The sequence below is a fragment of the Octopus bimaculoides genome, chromosome 13, assembly GCF_046866305.1.
Source record: "Octopus bimaculoides isolate indiv1 chromosome 13, ASM4686630v1, whole genome shotgun sequence".
Taxonomy (NCBI): domain Eukaryota; kingdom Metazoa; phylum Mollusca; class Cephalopoda; order Octopoda; family Octopodidae; genus Octopus; species Octopus bimaculoides.
In genome coordinates this window covers 28,197,653-28,219,383 of record NC_142940.1, presented here as the reverse complement: position 1 = coordinate 28,219,383, position 21,731 = coordinate 28,197,653, and the positions used below count along the sequence as shown (strand labels likewise).

The 21,731-nt window shown below is 36.8% G+C and overlaps 1 protein-coding gene across 9 annotated transcripts in view; it reads right to left on the bottom strand.

The window, feature by feature from the left end:
• The window catches only part of LOC106869731 (uncharacterized), a 179,232-nt gene that overhangs the window by 85,060 nt on the left and 72,441 nt on the right, over window positions 1–21,731 (bottom strand). For 8 of the 9 annotated variants that reach the window (XR_016244001.1, XR_016244002.1, XM_089361593.1 and 5 more), the window contains exons 10-13: window positions 19,335–19,470; window positions 18,308–18,328; window positions 13,727–13,860; window positions 12,795–12,930 (exon numbers count right to left, since the gene is read on the bottom strand). Coding sequence is in view for 7 of the 9 variants with exons in the window: in XM_089361593.1 (XP_089217719.1) it covers window positions 12,795–12,930; window positions 13,727–13,860; window positions 18,308–18,328; window positions 19,335–19,470 (427 nt within the window). In the remaining 2 variants the exon portion in view is untranslated. The remainder of the gene's footprint in view (window positions 1–12,794; window positions 12,931–13,726; window positions 13,861–18,307; window positions 18,329–19,334; window positions 19,471–21,731) is intronic. The other variant, XM_089361594.1, reaches the window with a different exon arrangement.

Below are 21,731 nucleotides of genomic sequence, written 5' to 3'. Positions count from 1 at the left end.
AACCAGGACTGGGCAGCCAGAGATAATATGATTTATTGTTTCTTGTCCATCACCACATATTCTGCAGTTACTTATGCTTCTTTTCATTATATGTTTTTGGTAATTTCTGGTGGGGAGTCTTTGGTATTGTGCAGCAATCAAAAATCCTTCAGTCTCTGCTTTGAGTCCGGAATTTCTGGGATTTTTTTTCTGTCTATTTCCCTGCAAGGGGCGTTTCTTGCCATCGTTTTTTCATGATCCGTTGCTGTTCTAGTTTTAGTTTGGATTTCATTTGTTTTATAGCTTTTGTTGTTTCTTCTTCTTCTTCATATTTGTTAGGTAGTATAATTTCTCGTTTGTATTTGTCCGCTTCCTTAAATACTGAAAACAATTTTTTGCTCGTGTTTAGTGGCTATTTGTATTAGTTTTCTTTTCTTCTGAAGTAGGTATTTTTGCAGTACTATGGTGGTTTTTTTTATATTAGTTTTCCAGCTGTATAAGGCCTCTACCACCTTCTGTACATAGCCTTTCTGTCAGATTTTGGGTGGTGCATTCTAGATCCTGTCATTATTTTTCTTATCTATTTTCGTTAGTTCATTTAGTGTCCAGTTAAGGATATTGTAGCTGTAACTTATAACTGGGACAGCTATAGTGCTGATACCTATTATCTTGTTTGGTTTTTTTTTGCATTCAGCTCTGTTTTTAGTATTAATCTAGCTCGTTTATAGTATTCTTTTTTTCTTCTTTCATTTATGTGCGTTGTATCCTATCTAGCTCATTGATTCCTAAATATTTGTATGTTTGGCTTTGGTCTAATTCTCTTATTTCATTGGCTTTATCTAGTGTGATGTTGCTACTCTTAACTAGTTTTCCTCTTTTCAGGGTTTCTTTGACACATTTTTCATATCTAATTCTTTGGTAAATCCATGTACTGTGTGTAGTAGTGTTTCCAGCTGTTTATCATTTGTAGCGTATAATTTTAGGTCATCTATATAAGAAAGGTGGCTGATTGTTTTGCCGTAACATTTGTATCCGCATCTAGTTCTATTTAGCAAGTCAGATTAAGGTGTCAGTGCCAAGCAGAACAGGAGTGGAGCGAGCGTGTCTCTCCGGAATAATCCTCTTCTAATGGGGATGGCTTTGGTTTTCACGAGTCCCTCTTTTGTTTGGAGTTGTAGCACTGTCTGCCATTTATTCATAGAGTGTCTTATTTTATAATTATTGGTGCTAACTTGTTTATGGCTAGTGTTTCGAGGATCCACGTGTAGGGAACACTGTCGAAAGCCTTTCGGTAGTCGATCCAGGCCATTCTGAGGCCTTTCTTCTTTCTGCGGCTGTCTTCAGTAAAGATCATTAATTGATCTTTACAGTTGTATGAGCCCTTGCAGCATCCCTTCCGCTCTTCTGGAAACAAGTTGTCTTCTTTCAGGTGCTTACTCATTTTCTGCGATATTATTGCAGTAAAGGCTTTGTAGATTGTAGGGAGACAGGTTATAGGTCTGTAGTTTTGTGGTTTTTCCGTTTCCGTGGATTTGTGAATTAGGATAGTTTTCCCTTTCGTGAGCCATTCAGGTATTGTCTCTGGCTCTGCTAGTATGTTGTTAAAGTTTTCGGCCAGCTTTTTGTGTATTCCTGTCAGATATTTTAACCAGAAGTTGGGGATCTTGTCGTGCCTAGGTGCTTTCCAGTTGCTTAGTCTTTGCAGTGCCTGGGTGACCTCTTCAGTTGTTATAGGGGTCCAGAGTTGCTCAGGTGCTAAGTTCGTTGTTTTAATAGTCCTTTTCTGATGTTGTTCCTTCACCAACAATATTTCTTTCCAAAATTCTTCCACTTCTGCTGTAGGTGCTGCAGTAATGTCTATTTTATTTTTACCAAGTTCTTGGTTTGAATTTTTGGTGGCTGGAATTGAACTGTTTCTTTTGTTCAAAGAAACGTTGGCGTTTCTCATTCCGGCGGATCCTTTGTGCTTTGGCAAGGATATCTTGCTTTAGTTTTACTTTTACGTCAGGTAAATCTTTTTCTGTAATGTCGTATTTGCATGGTATTTTTGTTTTCTTCTTGTTACTCAGTAGAGTGTCTACTAATTTCGTTAAGAATCGACAGACCTTTTCTCTAATTTTTAAACTTTGTTTTGGATATTATTTATCCACAGGGTTTATTTGGGTGGTGGAACTCCTGTTTATTATTATTATTATTATTATTATTATTATTATTATTATTATTATTATTATTATTATTATTATTATTATTATTATTATTATTATTATTCAGTAGTTTTATTGTTATAACGTGCTTTCACTTCACTACCGAGCGCAGCTCTGTGCGCCTTGGGTATGTGCTGTGGTTTGCTGTGGTGCTCTTATGGTTACTGTATTGAAAGTGTTTTTCGTAGGATGTGTGCTGTGCCCAGTAGTGCAATTTTCTGTATGTTATATATATTTGTAAGTCCTGGTGTTTTTGTTATGTATTTGTCTGAATATTTTTTTTATTATACCTAAGGCACCTACTATGATAGAAATTGTTTCTGTTTTTAGATTCCACATTTGAGTTACCTCTATTTCCAGGTCTTTGTATTTTGAAAGCTTTTCCATTTCTTTTAGAGAGACGTTGTCATCTGCTGGTATTGATACATCAATTAGAAAGCATTGTTTTTCTTCATGATCTTTGACAACTATATCTGGTCTATTTGCCTTAATTTCTCTATCTGTGTGTATTGGCATATCCCAGAGTATGGTTGCTTTCTCATTTTCTGTGACCTTTTCTGGCGTATGTTTATACCATCTTTTTTCTGTTGTTATTCCATAGTGTTGGCATAGCTTCCAGTGTATATAGGTCCCAGTTCTGTCGTGTCTGTGAATATATTCCTTCTTAGCCAGGACTGGGCAGCCAGAGATAATATGATTTATTGTTTCTTGTCCATCTCCACAAATTCTACAGTTACTTGTTATGTTTCTTTTCATTATATGTTTTTGGTAATTTCTGGTGGGGAGGCTTTGGTCTTGTGCAGTAATTAAAAATCCTTCAGTCTCTGCTTTGAGTCCTGAGCTTCTCAACCATTGCTGGGATTTTTCTCTGTCTATTTCTTTTGCATTTAGTTTAGCCCAGTATTTACCATGTAGGGGCTTTTCTTGCCATCGTTTTATCATGGTCCGTTGCTGTTCTAGTTTTAGTTTGGATTTCATTTGTTTTATAGCTTTTCTTCTTCTTCTTCTTCTTCTTCTTCTTCTTCTTCTTCTTCTTCTTCTTCTTCTTCTTCTTCTTCTTCTTCTTCTTCTTCTTCTTCTTCTTCTTCTTCTTCTTCTTCTCCGTATTTGTTAGGTAGATTGATTTCTTGTTTGTATTTGTCAGCTTCCTTAAATACTGAAAACAGTTTTTTGTTTTGCTCGTGTGTTGTGGCTATTTGTATTAATTTTCCTTGCTTCTGGAGTAGGTATTTTTGCAGTCCTATGATGGTTATTTTATAATGGTTTTCCAGCTGTATAAGACCCCTGCCACCTTCTGTGCGTTGTATATATAGTCTTTCTATGTCAGATTTTGGGTGGTGCATCCTATATCCTGTCATTTCTTTCTTTATTTTTTCCTTCATTTGTGTATGTTGTATCCTATCTAGTTCATTGACTCCTAAATATTTATATGGTTGGCTTTCGTCTAGTTCTCTTATTTCATTGTCTATGTGGTAGGCTATGAAAGGCCTTTTTATAGTCTATCCAGGCTATTGACAAGTTTTTGTGTCGCTTGTGACAATCTTCTAAGATCATCTTATTGATGAGTATTATTATTATTATTATTATTATTATTATTATTATTATTATTATTATTATTATTATTATTATTATTGTTATTATTATTATCATCACTGATATCACTGATATTATTGTTTTTATGTGTAGTAGCAGTAGTGGTTGCAGTAACAGTAACAGCAACAGTAGTAGGGGTGGATGTAGTGGTAAGGGTGGCAGTTGGGCCTCAGATTATTATTATTATTTTACGTTTGACTTTTGCTTTGCATCTGTACAAGTTGGATCCAAGTCTTACCCAGAGACCTCAAGAGACAACAAGTTAGAAGTTCATGTAGGTGTTATGCCTAGGGTGCCATATATTTGAATTTGTACAGTGTTGTTCTAGAGAATGTTTAAGAAACCATAAGAAAATTATGTTTCTTTTAAAATTTGAGATCACATAGACAGTATTTTACGTAGGATATGGGCAGTTCCCATGAGCACGATCTTTTGAACTTCAGCCATTTTGGGGTTTCCTGGTATCTGAGCTAGGTAGTAATCAGCCCGTTTCGCTGTCATTCCCAGGGCACTTATGACAATAGGTATTGTTTTCGTCTTCAAATTCCACATTTTGCTAATTTCTATTTCAAGATCTTTATATTTGCTCAGTTTTTGGTAGGTCTTGACAGATACGTTTATATCGATTGGGACAGTCATATCAATGAGGAGGCATGATTTTTGTCTGAAGTCTTTCAGTATGATGTCTGGCCTATTTGCATCTATCCAGAGGAGTGCGATGTGATCATTTTCAAGTACTGGGGGTGGTTTGTTTTCCCACCAGTTTTTATTATCGGGCAAGTCCAGGTTTTTGCAAATTATCCAGTGAATATATTGTGCAGCTCTATCATGCCTGTTGAGATACTCTGTAGGCGCAAGCAGACTGCACACGGAGACAACATGATCGATAGTCTCATTTTGTTGTTGGCATATACAACATAATGGGGAGCTGCCGTTATTTAATATGTTGGCCTGGTAGTTCTTTGTAGGTAGGCATTGATCTTGGGCTGCTATGATAAACCCCTCTGTTTCTGATTTCAAGCCAGAGGCTATTTGCCATTGATGGGCAAGGGCTTTGTCAATATCTGCATTATTCGCTCTCTTTGGGTATTTGCCATTGAGAGGTTTTCCATGCCATTTATCAGTCATAATATCTAAGGCAGCAATTTTAGCACGGGTTTTCAAGCGCTTAGCTTTTCTGCGGGTGTTTCTAGTTCGTCTAATTCTTGAATTTGTTGTAATTAGAATTCACTTAGATATTCCTTTGCCTGTTTTGTTACTGAGTAAGATGCTTTCTTGCTTTCATGTTTTAAGACAAGTTTTAGCATCCAGTCCTCAGAGTTTTTCAGATAGGTGTCTAGGCCAATTGTGGCTACCTTCATTGTTAATGCCAGCTATAGAAGTCCACGGCCTCCCTCTTTTCTTGGCAGATAAAGACGTTCTATATCTGCCTTAGGGTGGTGCATTCTATGCATTGTCAACAGTTTTCGTATTTTTCTGTCAACATTACATATTTCTGTAATTGACCAGTTAACGATATTGAAACTGTAAGTCACGACTGGTATGGCTAGAGCATTGATCGCTTCGATCCTGTTTCTCGCGTTCAGCTCTGTCTTCAGTATTGCTCTCACCCGGCGATAACATTCTCTTCTGATCCTTTCCCCTCATCACTGAATGCTTAATATTGTCCCCTTCAATTACCCCTAGGTATTTGTAGCTCTCCACTGGTTCTAACTCTTTTATGACATTTTGATGGTCAAGGTTCACATTAGATGTTTTTGTCATTTTTCCTTTGATAAAGGTAGCTTTTGCACATTTTTCAAGGCCAAATTGCATCCTGATGTCATCACTGAATTGTTTAACAATCGCTAGTAGGCCTTTGAGTTGTTGGTCATTCTTTGCAAAAAGCTTTAAATCATCCATGTAAATGAGATGATTTATATTTTTATCAAATATTTTATAACCATACTGTGCATCATTGAGCAATTTGGAGAGAGGTATTAAGGCTAGACAGAAGAGGAGTGGTGATAGTGAGTCACCCTGGAAAATGCCACATGAAATTCTTACATCTCCAGCATTTAGAGATTCATTGTCATTGTTCAACATCAGTGTGGTTCTCCATGATCTCATACTTACAGATAAAAAGTTTCGCAGAGTAGGAGCTATTTTATACATTTCCAGACATTTCCTAATCCAGCTATGTGGCTATCAAAGGCCTTTTTATAGTCTATTCAGGCTATTGACAAGTTTTTGTGTCGCTTGTGACAATCTTCTAAGATCATCTTATTGATGAGTAGCTGATCTTTACAACCATAAGATCCACGTTTACATCCCTTTTGCTCATTAGGAAATATGCCACTTTTTATTAAAAACTATAGGTATACTCAGTTAGGACAGATGTTAGTGCCTTATACATTGTTGTTAAGCAGGTTATGGGTCGATAATTTTTTGGTTCGTTTGTTTCCTCATTTTTTGGAAGCAGGAATGTTAAACCATTAACTAGCCAAGAAGGCATCAATCTAGGATTTTGCAAAACATCGTTGTAAAGTTTTGTTCGCAGTTCATTGCTCTCTGGGAAGGCATTCAACCAGAAGTTAGGAATTTTATCCTTTCCTGGAGACTTCCATTTGCTTGACCTCCTGAGAGCAGATCTTATATCTTCTACCTTGACCCCCTCCCACTTTTGCTCCTCTAAGGAGTCTTAGTCTGTAGATATTCTATCAATCCAAGGGGCCTTTTCATTGTGTGTTTTATCTTCTGCCCAGATTTTATTCCAAAATTCCTGCACTTCTTCTTTTGATGGGATAGACTTTATTGTTACTGGTGTTTTCCCTATCTTCCTGTAGAAATGTTTGGGGTTATTTTTGAACATGTTATTATCTCTGAAAAATTAACACGCTTTTTATACCTTGCTATGCGGGCAGCTTTAGCACATACCTTTTGCTTGATGGTCTCTATGGTGGCATCAATGTTAACTATGGTTTTAATATTATATTTTTTCTTTAGTTTTTGGGTCTTTGTAGGTTTGATACTCTTGTCAAATTTAAGGTGTTTCAAACATTCTATGTCAGATCTAAGTAGCTTAATTTGGTGTTGAATGCGCTCTTGCGAAGAAGGCTTTTTGTGGGAGTGTTGTCGTTTTCTAATCTTTTCACCACATAGAATCGTTGAGATTTTCGCGGATGCATAGTACAGGTGGTTGAGATCTGTAATATCAACATCATTAGCTGAAATTATATCCTTAAGTGCAAGGCGGATTTTACCAATTATTTTCAGGTTTTGGTTAGAATTGCGAATTTTGGGGAGAGTGTCGCGTTCATTCATACTAGTTTCTTTAATTTTCAGCCATTCAATCATGATTTGATTTTTTAGATCATGTAGTTCTGTTGCGTCGATTTCTGTATGACTTTCTTCATCTATTTGATTTTCACCTTCCTTAGTGTTTATGGTTGGATCAGAGAGTATTTCACTTTGCTTATCAGTTACATTAATTCGTTCAATCATTACTGTATTTCCATCAGCCTTGGGCTGGTTTATAATTATTTCCTCTGTAGTATCTTCTTTAGCTGCAGTTTCATACTTTTTATCCCTTACTGTTTGTTTAATTTGGTCAATCTCTACTTCGGTTAGTAAATTTTTTTTCATAATGTTTCTTCTGACGTTGGCAAGTTTGTTACTGTCTATGTAGGCTCTTATTTCAAGGTGTTTCTGTCTGCAGTTTAAGTAGGTTTGTACAGTATTCGATTTATTTGTGGGGAAATATATCGCATGGTAGAAGGCCGTAAGAACTTCTTTATTATCTTCCCTAGACCATTTTCATTCTTTTTCTGTTGGTTGTTTGGTGATGAGCATGGATCTGTTGGAATATTCCGGTTGTGGGGTACTTCCAGCTCCTGTGTGTCGGGAAGATTTGAACCAGTAGCAGATTTCTCGTCTCGAATCTGGTTCATCATCCGAGTAAGTGGTCCTTTATAATCCGGTCTATGACCATGCCGGTTTGTATTTTGTTCTATTAACAGTGAGGCATAACAAGCTTCGACGTTGATGCTAGGGGACGGATCTGTCTGTTTAGGGTTAATTTTTTGAGACAACACTCCTCTCCGAGCTCTCGTGACGTAGCTTCTTAAGGCTAGCAGATCTATATCGAGTACGTGGCCCTTTGTGATTCGGTCGACGACCAATCTGGTTTTTAATCTGCTTTGTTATCATTGAGGCATGACGAGCTTTGGCGTTGACATTAGGGGACGGATTTGTCTGTTTAGGGTCAATTTTTTGAGACAGCACCGTCACCGAGTTCTCAGCATGTAAACATTGCTCGTAGCGTAGTTTCTTAAGGCTAGCATATCGGTATTCGTCTGTATTTTGTTTTTTTGTTGATAGATTTATCTCCGGGCATAGTGTATTTTTTGTTTTTGTTTTTTTTTGTGGCGTTTTAAACTTATGAATGGTTCACTCTGTCTGTGTTTGTTCACAAAATGAAACTAAATAAAGAAGAAAGAGAAAGAGTTTTGTTTTTGCTTCGTTTGTGATAGGTGTTTTCGTATGCTTGAGTTTGTCCTGTGAATTTCACGTAGTTGTGTAAACATAAAGATGCATGTGTAGTTCTATGGGTCTCAAAACGTATATATCATTGTGTAGACGTTCGAGTGTATGCGTAATTGTTCAATATATGTACTTACTATTTTGTTCCATTTCTTTTTTTATAGTTTGTAAACTTTCCGGTGTTGGTTTTGCGTGTGTGATCGCACGTGTTTCACTGAGACATCGTGCATAGGAGAACCTGTGCTTTGTATGACAGTAAAATTTCATTTTTTAAAATTATCTTCGTTAAAAGACCGCTTCCCTCAAATCTTCCACCGGTTCTTTTGCCTAATTCCATCGATGTTATTGGATTAGATTTGTTTTTGTATAGGGAGCCCGGTGTAGCACATCCATGCTGTTATTCAGCCCGGTGCTATCTATCTATCTATCTATATATCTATCTATCTATCTATCTATCTATCTATCTATCTATCTATCTGTCTATCTATCTATTATTATTATTATTATTATTATTATTATTATTAAAGAAGTGTTCCATAATTAAATTTACTGAAAGATATTTCGGTATCTCGTGTTATATCGAATATCGTTCAGCAGATTTAATTATGGAACTCTTCTTCTTTATTTACATATTCCTTCCAGAGGAGTCATAGCAGTCCTAATATTATCTATAAAAAAAAATGAAGTAGACTGACATATCAAATTTTGAACCCGTTGAAGGAACACGAGATACCGAAGTATCGTTCAGCCGGTGATTTTTGAATAGTTTTTTGTGCTGCTTTGCAGCGGTTTGGGTGTTTACGTGTGTAATTTGTTTGAGCTTTCTCTTCTCGTAAGAGAAGAGACAGCTGGTTGAAGAATGTCTGAAGACAGTTATAGTTACTCAGACATGTTATCGTCCGAGGAGGAGTTGCTGGAGGCAGTTAAGACAATGGACCAGAAACTGATAAAAGAGAAGCGGAATTTTGCTGATGTAGCAAGGTGTAAGGAAACAGAAGTGGACATTAGGGAATTCGAAGACACAAAGAAGAAATGAACCGAGATGGGTTTGAAGTGAAGCTGTCGCCCCCGCAAGAGGTTAAAAACGGAATAAGGAAAAAGACGATAATCTATCGAACCTTTTCGATAAATAAAGGAAGAATAGACGTCGTCACGACAGTAAATAGAAAAGGCGTTAAAGCAGATTTGGGAAGACATACTATACCTGACTAGAGGTTCAACATTTGGAACAGTAGAAGTGAGGTTTCGTAATGCAGGAGCAGCAAGGAAACATACAGCGTCGACAATTCGGAGCGAAGAAATAGTGCTGTTGCCTACGTATAGAGGCATGAGAGCAACAAGGGTGAAAAAAGAGAAGGGCAAAGTGTAGGATTTATATGTTGCTTAGCGACGAATTGTTAAGGGATACGGCGGAATGGGACATAAAGTGTATGGGAACTGTGGAGAAACATCATTCGTATGTAATACCAGACAAGGTGCAGGAGGGAAAAATACAAGAATATATGGTTGGATTTTATTTTTGGGAGGTGGACTGCAGCTGGAGCTCATTCCCAGGATTTATTACATACGATGGGTGGCTGGAAGAAACAGGTAGCGATATCTTAGAAGGTTCAGGATTTAAAAGGTAGAAAATGAAGCCACTCGTAAGTGGGGCGAGTGGTTCCATTTTCATTTTATCATTTTCATGTCTTCATACGTTATAACATTCATTTTATTTTTTATATATGTTTTATGTCCCACATGTTTTGTTTGTCACCTCTATGTTTAGCCCCCGGTGGGCAATAAAGAAATTGAGATACCGAAATATCGTTCAACAAATTTAATTATGGAACTCTTCTTCTTTGTTTACATATTCCTTCCAGAGGAGTCATAGCAGTCCTAATATTATCTATTATTATTATTATTATTTTATTTTTGACTTTTGTTTTGCATTTGTACAAGTTGGATCCAAGTCTCACCCAGATACCTCAAGAGACAAGTTAGAAGTTTATGTAGGTGTTATGCCTAGGGCACCATATATTTGGATTTGTACAGTTTTGTTCAAGTGAATGTTTAAGAAACCATAAGAAAATTATGTGTTTGCTTCAAAATTTGAGATCACATAGACAGTATTTTACGTAGGATATGGGCAGTTCCCATGAGAACTATCTTTTGAACTTCAGCCATTTTGGGGTTTCCTAGTATCTGAGCTAGGTAGTAATCAGCCCGTTTCGCTGTCATTCCCAGGGCACCTATGACAATAGGTATTGTTTTCGTCTTCAGATTCCACATTTTGCTAATTTCTATTTCAAGATCTTTATATTTGCTCAGTTTTTGGTAGGTCTTGACAGATACGTTTATATCAATTGGGACAGTCATATCAATGAGGAGGCATGATTTTTGTCTGAAGTCTTTCAGTATGATGTCTGGCCTATTTGCGTCTATCTTTCTGTCAGTTTGAATGGTGAAGTTCCAGAGGAGTGCAATGTGATCATTTTCAAGTACTGGGGGTGGTTTGTGTTCCCACCAGTTTTTATCATGGGGCAAGTCCAGGTTTTTGCATATTACCCAGTGAATATATTGTGTAGCTCTATCATGCCTGTTGAGATACTCTGTAGGTGCAAGCAGACTGCACATGGAGACAACATGATCGATGGTCTCATTTTGTTGTTGGCATATACGACATAATGGGGAGCTGCCGTTCTTTAATATGTTGGCCTGGTAGTTCTTTGTAGGTATGCATTGATCTTGGGCTGCTATGATAAACCCCTCTGTTTCTGATTTCAAGCCAGAGGCCATTAACCATTGGTGGGTAAGGGCTTTGTTAATATCTGCATTATTCGCTCTCTTTGGGTATTTGCCATTGAGAGGTTTTCCATGCCATTTTTCAGTCATAATATCTAAGGCAGCAATTTTAGCACGGGTTTTCAGGTGCTTAGCTTTTTCTGCAGGTGTTTCTTGTTCGTCTAATTCGTGAATTTGTTGCAATTGGTATTCACTTAGATATTCCTTTGCCTGTTTTGTTACTGAGTAAGATGCTTTCTTGCTTTCATGTTTTAAGACAAGTTTTAGCATCCAGTCCTCAGAGTTTTTCAGATAGGTGTCTAGGCCAATTGTGGCTACCTTCATTGATAATGCCAGCTGTAGAAGTCCTCGGCCTCCCTCTTTTCTTGGCAGATAAAGACGTTCTATATCTGCCTTAGGGTGGTGCACCCTATCCCTGCTCCATATCTAAGGAGTGAAACCACCCAGATGTTGATAGCTTCGATCTTATTCCATCCGTTTAATTTGGACTTAAGGATCAGTCTCAGTCTGCGCAAGCACTCCACCTTAAATTTCTCTGTCATTTCTTTCTCCATAAATTTATCATTTTCCAAAATCCCCAAGTACTTATAGCCCGTATCTTCTATCTGCTTCATAACCTCCCCCGACGGTATCGTTAGTCCGTCCATACATTTGATTTTACCTCTCTTCAATAGGTCTTAATGGAATACCATCCTTGTGAATCTTAGGGAGACCGTACATGTGGTAGTTTATTGTAGTGTTGAGTCAGTTGTCTATACTTCATTGGTGTAAAGTGATCCTTGTTCTTGATCATGATCTTTGACAACTTTCTTACTGTTTTCCAAGCAGACCGAGTGCAGATATGAATAGCATATGGGAGCCGGTATTAAGGAAGGAAAGAAAAGTATAAGGTTTATAAGCCCAAAAATTCACTCCATAGCCACGGGCATATGATGTAGTGGTTAAAATCGCGGGCTACTAACCCCAAGATTCCGAGTTCGATTCCAGGCAATGGAATAATAATAATAATAATAATAATAATAATAATATCGAAAAATACCTTAGGAATGAGAACCCAGGTTCGAAGTTTCCCCCAAGACACCTGATGAAGGCTGGAGGGTATATCAGTGGAAACGTTGTGTTAACAACAAACAAGATGAGGACAAATATCCGTCAAATGTAAATAATGTAAATGATGTACATAATTCCTCATCTCTTAAATATAGAACTGTATTATTATTTTATTCGGTAACAATAACAAATTACTTGTTAAACGAAATTAGGGATGTTTTGCACATACAAGAAATCTCGAACTTTCAACCACTTCAGTGGAAGCGACAATTTGATGCAACACAACTTAGCATTATATTTTCGTATAATTATAGCTCTAATTGAATGATAAAAAAATATCCGAATACTCTATTTGTCTATACACCTACATTTGCCCATGTATTATCTTGACCACTAGTATATACAGCCTAGCCATACATGTTTCAGCAGAATATTGGTTGATATTGAACACCTGTGGCGCCTAGCATTGGCACGTGTAATATATTAACTGGCTTTGATATCGACTATTCCAATAACTGTAATATCCGGAGGAATAGTATGTACAATTACAAACAACTCTAGCATTGTTGTATGGTTTTACATCTGGAGATTTAAATTTTCAGACGAAGCAAATTTTAAACTGACTGTCGTGGAGAATATAAATATTTAATTAGAATTACTCACTTGAAAGATAAAGCGAGATGGCAGATAGACCTCCACAGAACTCTTCTTTATTACCAGGACATCCATAAAAACATTTGTCTCCACCAACTTCACTATTTTTGTCGTAACTGTTTCCGCAGTTACAGTATCTGCCACCCTGATGTGCGACAAGAAGTGCTTTTTCTCAGGAATTACAAGAGAAACAACACAAACAAAAAGAACTAAAAGAACAATATGCATTTTTATATTTTGCTTATATCTGAAGGTTTAAATTTTCAGATAAGTAAATGAAAAGGCGTTAGTAGATATAAACACACGCTGGTCTTTAGGCCTGGCTCACTGGGAATTTATTTCTGCTCCACTGTTGTCCCCATATTTACTAGAAATATTTTGAGCGTCATATATCAAACTTGTTTATGATGAAGATTGGGTTCACATACAGTCGAAGATGTGGTTGACATTTGGGAAAATTTTCTGATATAGAGTACAATTTCTACAATGGCCTGTTTTTGTTTTTCTTTTGATATGTTGTTGCACAAAACAACAGACACAGTTATAATAACTATATAGTCAAAATAACTATATAGACTTTTAAACCTATTAGATTTAAACTTACTTTTTCCCAAAAGTACATTTTTATAAGCATCCCATTGACTTACATCAACTTCTCTGTGGATTACAATGTTGCTTAAGTGTTTATATGTATAAATGTGTGCATGTGTATATCTTTCTGCATGTGAACAAAATTTTCGTGTAGCACGAAGCTGCACTTTGTACAAAGATTGCTCTTTATTTTAGTTCATTCAAGATTTTTCCTCTGTTGCTCAGCTAGATCAACGATTGTGGGTAAGAATCGGATAATAGTCTTAATGTCAGTCAATCTATTTCATGGATTAATAGCCACAGGAAAGTTGGGACTCTTGGTTAAAAATAATTAATTCGACATTACTTACCTGCACACCAGCAAAAACATTCTTCCACTTGCCACATACTTTTCTACACTTTTCAATAGTCATATTTGACGTGGTCCATGGCTTGCTCACCAGAGTTCTTGCCAATTTTGTATCAATAAAACAGCCCAGATAATCTGTTAGATTTATTAAATACTCAGCTTTATATACAATTTGGATATTGTCATAAATTTAAAGCCCTTATATAATCATTCAAAATTCACCGCACTCAAAAATATGCAATTGATATATATATAATGTATTATAGTATTATATAAATTTATGTATGTTTTGATGTATAAATGTGTGTACATGTATGAGTGTATATATAATTTGGTATTAATAACTAAGGATAACAACAACGACAGCAACAATAATAATAATGATAATAAATGCCCTGATGCAGTACCAGACAGTAACTCTCATGGCTTCTCATCTTAACTGACTTGAAGCGTTATCATGTACATTGTTTTGTTTTGGTAAAAAAGATGGGCTACAGTAAATATTCTACTCAATACCACAGATTTGCTTGTCAGTTGTTTGACCGTAACCAGTTGAGTACCTTAGTGGCTGATGATATGTGCATCTCTGATCACGAGCAGAAGTAGTGGGGGAACATCATAGCCGTGTGTTGAGAGGAGTTCTTTGTGGTGTTGATAATTCACCTCTGGAAACATGGATGTTTTGTTCAACATCCTTATATAACCTTTATTCACATACCTTTTGAGTGGGATGGGCTACTCGACCTGAAGAAAATCCTAACAGGGCCCCCACCTGCGAGGTCATGCGCTGTTTATCTTGATAAGAGATCACCATGTCGCGCACATATGGTTGTGATGCATATGCCTGGTGTACCCTTATCAGACGGGTAGTCATGATGGCTATACTGGGCTTCGTATATTTGTACCCTAGTGTCACTTTGATGATATGCACTGCTCTATGACTCAATAATGACAATAATGATAATAATAATAATAATAATAATAATAATAATAATAATAATAATAATAATAATAATTGTTAAATAGTACGACTTTTCTTCAAAGCCCATCTAGCTATGTGGGGACTAAACTTAGTTTGTGCAAAGTCGGTACACAACGTCCATTTTTGCACATCTGTTATGTCTCCTCCCCCACATCATTTTAATCCGTACATGAACTGTTTCACCTGGCGACTCATATACTCCTTCTGTACTGTGTGTGTGGGAGTACATATTTTGCTTATACCCTTATACCTTCATGCAAGCGCCCGGATGCGTGTCGTATACTGTTAAAGGTACCTCATATATAAATATTTAGACATATAATACTTAAACCGTCCTATGTAGCCACCCTATCCTCTCTTTCTGGTCAACCTCTATTTCCTATTCTCACACCTACTTCATCTGTTAGTTCTTGCTCTAGATATTGTAGAAAATGGAGGAAACTGTGATTCATTGCAATTCACAGAATAAACTCTGTACCAAAGCACTAATCTCGCTGGCAAGCATTTGCACAGATCTTCTTTTCAGGTGATGACGAAAGTTCTACAACAGCCTTCTCACCATCACTCCCAAGTACTTAATCTCGGGGCCGCTATTATTAATGTTGGCACAATGATATTTACTAATGGAAGTTTCTGACGAAAGAGAGGAAGAGTTGGGGACATATAGCTTAGAGGACAATTGGAAGTTCTTGCGGGACAATCTACTGAGGGCTACAGACGAAATCTGTGGTTGGTACAGAATCCTAGCTAGACCAAGGGTGACATGGTGGTGGAACAAGGAGGTAGAAGGTGCTATAAAAGCAAACTGACAGACCTGGAAAGACTGGAAAAGGGGTGGAAGTAAAGAATTATATCAGGTAGTCAGAAGGGCAGCGAGGCGACAAGTTTACATAGCAGAAGGTAAGAGATTTGTAAATGTTGTATAGCGGGAGGATCAGCGATGTGAGGTGTTTAGTATTGCAAAGCAGGTATCAGAGAGAATAGAGATGCGGTGGGTGAGAAATGTGTGCGAATGGATAATGATATGCTTGCACTTAGTGACTCAGAGAAAAAAGATATATGGAAGTGTCACTATTAAAGGTTACTAAAAGTGGAAAATGAATGGGAGAAGGCGAGTCTACCAAATATTAAAAACCAATTGAGGGACCAGCCATCAGAGTTGAAAGCCCTTGGGCCATCAGGAATCACTGCCAAGATTATTAAAATTTCCGGTGGTGTAGGATACAGCTTTAGTCACCAGTATAGTTAATCAAATTATTTAGGAAGGCACCTTCCTCAATGACTGGTGTAGTAGTATCATAGTTAGCTGCTACAAGGGTAAAGGTGATGCCTAAGATAGAAACAACTACAAAGGTACCAAACTGCTTGACCAGTCATAAAAGTTACTGAGTGGGTTATAGCTCAATTGATTAGGAATAGAATTAAACTAGATGAGATGCAGTTAGATTTTGTACCTGGGAAGAGTACCACAGATGTCAACTTCCTAGTGAGACAGGAAAAGTACTTGTCCAAAAGAAAGCCATTGTACTTAGCCTTCATCGACGCGGAGAAAGCTTTCAACATAGTTCCCTGCTGTTATCTGGTGGTCTCTAAGGAAGTTAGGAGTAGAGGAGTGGATTGTTAAAGCTGTACAAGCCATGTACAGTGGTGCTGTCATTAAGGTGAAAGTTGGCCATGAATACAGTGATGAATCTAGCGTACAAGTAGAGGTTCATCAAGGCTCAGTTCTCAGCCCGCTCTTATTCATTATATCCTCCAGGCCATAACAGAGGAATTCAAAACTGGATGCTTATGAGAATTGCTATATGCGGATAACCTTGCTCTTATTGCTGAATCTTTAGCAGAATTCGAAAAGAAATCTCAGGATGTTGGGCCTCATGGAAGAAATGACAATGGACCGAGATGTCTGACAATATGAGGTTCTTGAGAAGACTCGCCCACATCAGCGAAACTGAGTTCTAGAAGTACTGTGTGTTCCATCCACACGTAACAAGAAAACTTCTCACATAAACCAAACTACATATCTTCTCTTCCTCACATTTCCTCCATCATGCACTATGCTCACCTCCCACTCCCCAAGCCTGTCCTCACGGCTCTGTTTCCCTGTATCATTGCTATCCAGTAGACCCCTCCACTCTATATCCCAGGTTTTTCACCACTCACTACTCTCTAATAACGCTTCTTTGGTAATGTCTGCCACTTATATTATGACGTTTGAACCTCAAGGATATGCCCTGGCACTTGCCACCATCTATACCTTCTTTTACTCGACCATCCCATTTATATTCTGATCTCCGTCCTTTGTGAGTATTCTTGGCACTTTACCACCATCTCTATCCTGCTGTCTCCCACTTTCTCTCTCTCTTTCTCTCTCTCTTTCTCTCTCTCCAGCGGGGTAGCCTTGTACTCCTCTACAACAAGACACCTGTTTCTGTCTCTTTGTCTCACTATAACCTTTCATCATCTGACACAAGATCACCTCCTCCAATGCCCCCTCCCATCTCAAAAGATTTTTTTGTCTTGTAAGTTACTTGGTGACCCTGTCAGTTCAGGTGTCACTTAAAAAGCATCCAGTTCACACTGTAAAGTGGTTGGCGTTTGGAAGGGCATCCAACTGTAAAAACCTTGCCAAAACTGACCTCGATTGTGCTTGTACCACGTAAAAAGCACCCAGTCCACTCTGCTGGGTGGTTGGTGTTAGGAAGGGCATCCAGCTGAAAAAATCCTGCCAAAACAGACACAGAAATCTGGTGCAGGCTTCTGCCTGGCTAGCTCCTGTCGAAGCGTTCTACCCATGCCAGCATGGAAGGCTGACGTCAAACGATGATGATGATGAGGAAATATACATCTTTATATACCTACACCCACCTACACACACACACTCGCATGATGTTAATAATGACTTCTAATATGGTTGAAATATACACAGTTTTGTACATACATATACACCCACACATACACATTGCTGGATTTCATTTTGTAAAAGATTATAATAATTGAACTTGGAGGAATGGAAAGCAATGTATTCTCCAATACATTCTCCAATGTATTCGAAGTTGGATGTAGAGGGTTTGTAGGACACAGTGTGAGACGACTGCTGTTATCGTTAGGCCTAACTTATCATAAGGTAAATACCACCATGAGTGATATGCAAAATACAGTGGAGAAGGCTAGCCACTGGATTTGGTTAAAAAGAGACGATGAGCGATGGCTAAAGAAATATTGAGCTTTGTTTTTAATAACCAGTTGATCTAGCAAGCGGGGCCGGTGCTAGATCATTCTCTCCTAATGACCCCATTCACTCGCTGGCTTCCGGTATGCGGAGTTCTCGACTGGTAGCACTTGCATGTGCGAGTTACTTGCAAGACATCAATTTAAACAGCAAAGTACAACAGCAAATGCAGTATTGATGTATCATACGTGTATGACTCTCCATTATGTCAGCTTTTGCATTGTTTGATAGAAATTAAAAGAATGCATTACTGAATTATGTGTTGAATCTAGAAAGACAATTTAGATAATATATAAAAACCGTTTGCATCTGTTATTCAAAGCAGTAGCAATTACATTTAGATGTTTTCAAAATATAACTTCACTTACCCGTTTCTTTTGAAATTTTCCCTAAAAATACAAAAGGTGTCATGATTACATATGTAAAGTTTGAAGAAAGCCTTTTTTGTACAATTAAAGGTACATGCTGACAATGGCATACATATTGTTTTCTATTGTTAGCTATAAAACATAGTGGAGGCGCAATGGCCAGTGGTTAGAGAAGCGGATTCGCGGTCGCAGGACCGCGGTTTCGATTCCCAGACCGGGCGTTGTGAGTGTTTATTGAGCGAAAACACCTAAAGTTCCACGAGGCTCCAGCAGGGGATGGTGGCGAACCCTGCTGTACTCTTTCACCACAACTTTCTCTCACTCTTTCTTCATGATTCTGTTGTACCTGTATTGTAAAGGACCAGCCTTGTCACACTCTGTGTCACGCTGAATCTCCCCGAGAACTCCGTTAAGGGTACACGTGTCTGCGGAGTGCTCAGCCACTTGCACGTTAATTTCATGAGCAGGCTGTTCCACTGATCGGATCAACTGGAACCCTCGTCATCGTAACCGACGGAGTGCCAACCAAGTGCTATAAAACAATTGCATGCAGTCCGATGAGTTCATGTCCTTTTATGTGTGTGATTTTTCAGATTATTTTCATGGAATTTTTTAGCTGATTCTAGTTGTATATAGGTTCTTCATTTATATATGCAACCTATAATGCATACTTTTCTCATAGCAGCACAAAAAGCGGCCGTTCTTTGTGTGATATTCTACTTAATAATGTTTAAATGTCTTCCCATTACTATTAAAGGCAGCCGAAATTGTAGCCAAATGCCTTTAATTAATACCATGCTTGTTAAAACACACGAAACACTTTCAATTCAAAATATTGGGAAATTACTCATCATCCGTTACCCCATTACCAATAATAGTTCTTTAACAATGCTTACAACTGGTGATAAAAGGATTTCTTAAATCAACTTACATGAATCTGTTTCATTCAAAGCTGCCCATGCCACAATATTATTATGTCAATAAATAGACAGTTAAATAATTTGACCAAAAGTAAAAACAATCTTACCTGCTTTGTAAACAGAATTTGTTAGATAACCTCCACAGAAATCTTCTTTGTTGCCTGGACAGCTTGAATAACAGAGGTCTTCAGCAGCAGCACCATATTTGTCATAGCTGTTTCCACAGAAGCAGAGGGAACCATGCTAATTAAAAAGAAATGCTCCTTTAGCAAAGTTGATGTTGCTAATATTCTTTTCTACTCTAGGCACAAGGCTCGAAATTTTTAGGGAGGAGGGCAATCGATTAGATCGACCCCAGTACGTAACTGGTACTTAATTTATTGACCCCGAAAGGATGAAAAGTAAAGTCGACCTCAACGGAATTTGAACTCAGAACGTGAAGACAGACGAAATACCGCCAAGCATTTCGCCCGGCGTGCTAACATTTTTTATTTATTTACTGCCCACAAAGGGCTACACACAGAAGGGACAAACAAAGACAGACAAATAGATTAAGTCGATTATATCGACCCCGAAAGGATGAAAGGCAAAGTCGACCTCGGCGGAATTTGAACTCAGAACGTAACGGCAGACGAAATACGACCAAGTATTTCGCCCGGCGTGCTAACGTTTCTGCCAGATCGCCGCCTTTAATGTTGCTAATATTGCAACCTAAACAATTTTCTTATTTTTAGTTTGTTGAGTCACAACCCCAAAGATGTGTATCAACTATTAATCCATGAGAGACACAGATAGATTTTATCTAGTCCTAGTTTGAAGAGATTTATTGCTTGTAAAGATAATTCTCTGAGAGGATTAAGTCATTATATTTGAATATTAAAACTTGTTGCTGAAAAATTGCTAGTAATATATTACAGCTGTGTTGTGTTGATGTAAAACACACATTCATTTCCCAAAATATATTCGCAATTAGACATTCCTAAAACCATGTGAAGATCTGAACACACACACACACACATATATATATATCAAAATATCATCTGAATCTATCTATCTATCTATCTATCTATCTATCTATCTATCTATATATATATATATATATATATATATATATATATATATATATGTGTGTGTGTGTGTGTGTGTGTGTGTGTGTGTGTGTGTGAGTAAAAATAAATACAAAAAGGGGTTTTCTATGATTGTGTATAGAGGAATATATTATTTTATTTAAAAGAGTTCCAACTCTGTTTTTTATGTTTTATTTATATTCTTGTAAAATTAATATTATATATAATATAAAAATGGATGGTACAATGAAATAAAGTATTGGATGTCTTATTGAAAATATGGAATATGTCTTATTGAATATATGAAATATTGAGTGTTCAATATAAAGGATTAAATATATAAAGGAGAATACGTATTTTCTATACCTTGTGGTATTTCATCATGGCCGGTATGACAGACTTTAACAGACAATATATATATATATATATATATATATATATATATCAAAATAAGCAACACGGATTTTAAAGATGATTGCAGTACGCACGTTTCATGGTACTCCATTTATTTAAGTAATGCGAGCATTACATTAAATATAATATGTAGAGCAATCTTCAGCTGCACAAAAATGTAGAAAATTACAGTCGAATAGACATATAATTGTGGCAACATTTAAAATCCAAGTGGGAAGAAGAATACATAAAAATCCATCTTGACATAGCCAAGGCTAGTAGGCTAGTAATTAGTTCTAGGTAGAATTCTAACTGTCTCTGATTTTATTGTCTCTTATCTAGTGGTTATAGTATAAGGGGTAATCACTTCTAAGGAAAGGGAAGGTGTAAGCATTATACATGGATATGGTTATAAAGGTTTCTCTGGTCAGAGTGGCAACACTATTTTAGGTTGTTTTTTTTTACTGCTATGATAATGTTGGGGAATTAAACCTTAAGCATTTAAATCAACAGGGCTTTTTCTTTAGTCTGAATAAAGCATCAGTATTGTTTTACATATACTAAGTATGGAAAATTTGTAGATATAAATATTAGCTTAATTAATATGTTAATAATAAGAAGTATATTAATGATAAAATTGTTAATAATAAAAATGTAATAGGTTTATACAAAAACCCTGAAGTAGTGTCAATTTTGAATTCAAAAGCTATAGATAAGGTGTAAAGTTTAAGAATATTGTATATACTGGGCTCAGAAAACTATTTTGAATTATTTAAAAAAAATATTTTAAAAAAATTTAAGCTAATATATATAATAATACTATTTTAAAGATACATAAAAGGTAAGCTTAATTTTTATAATGTAAAGAATTGGTATAGGATTTATATAGTTTATAATAATGGGTTTATTAAGGTTTAAGGGACAAAAAAAGAATAGTTGGAATTAACAAGGACATCCAATATAGAAACATGATAATTGATTACTAGTTTAATTATACTATCTTATATAGTCATGAACTTGTTTTAAGACTGACATGGGCTAATT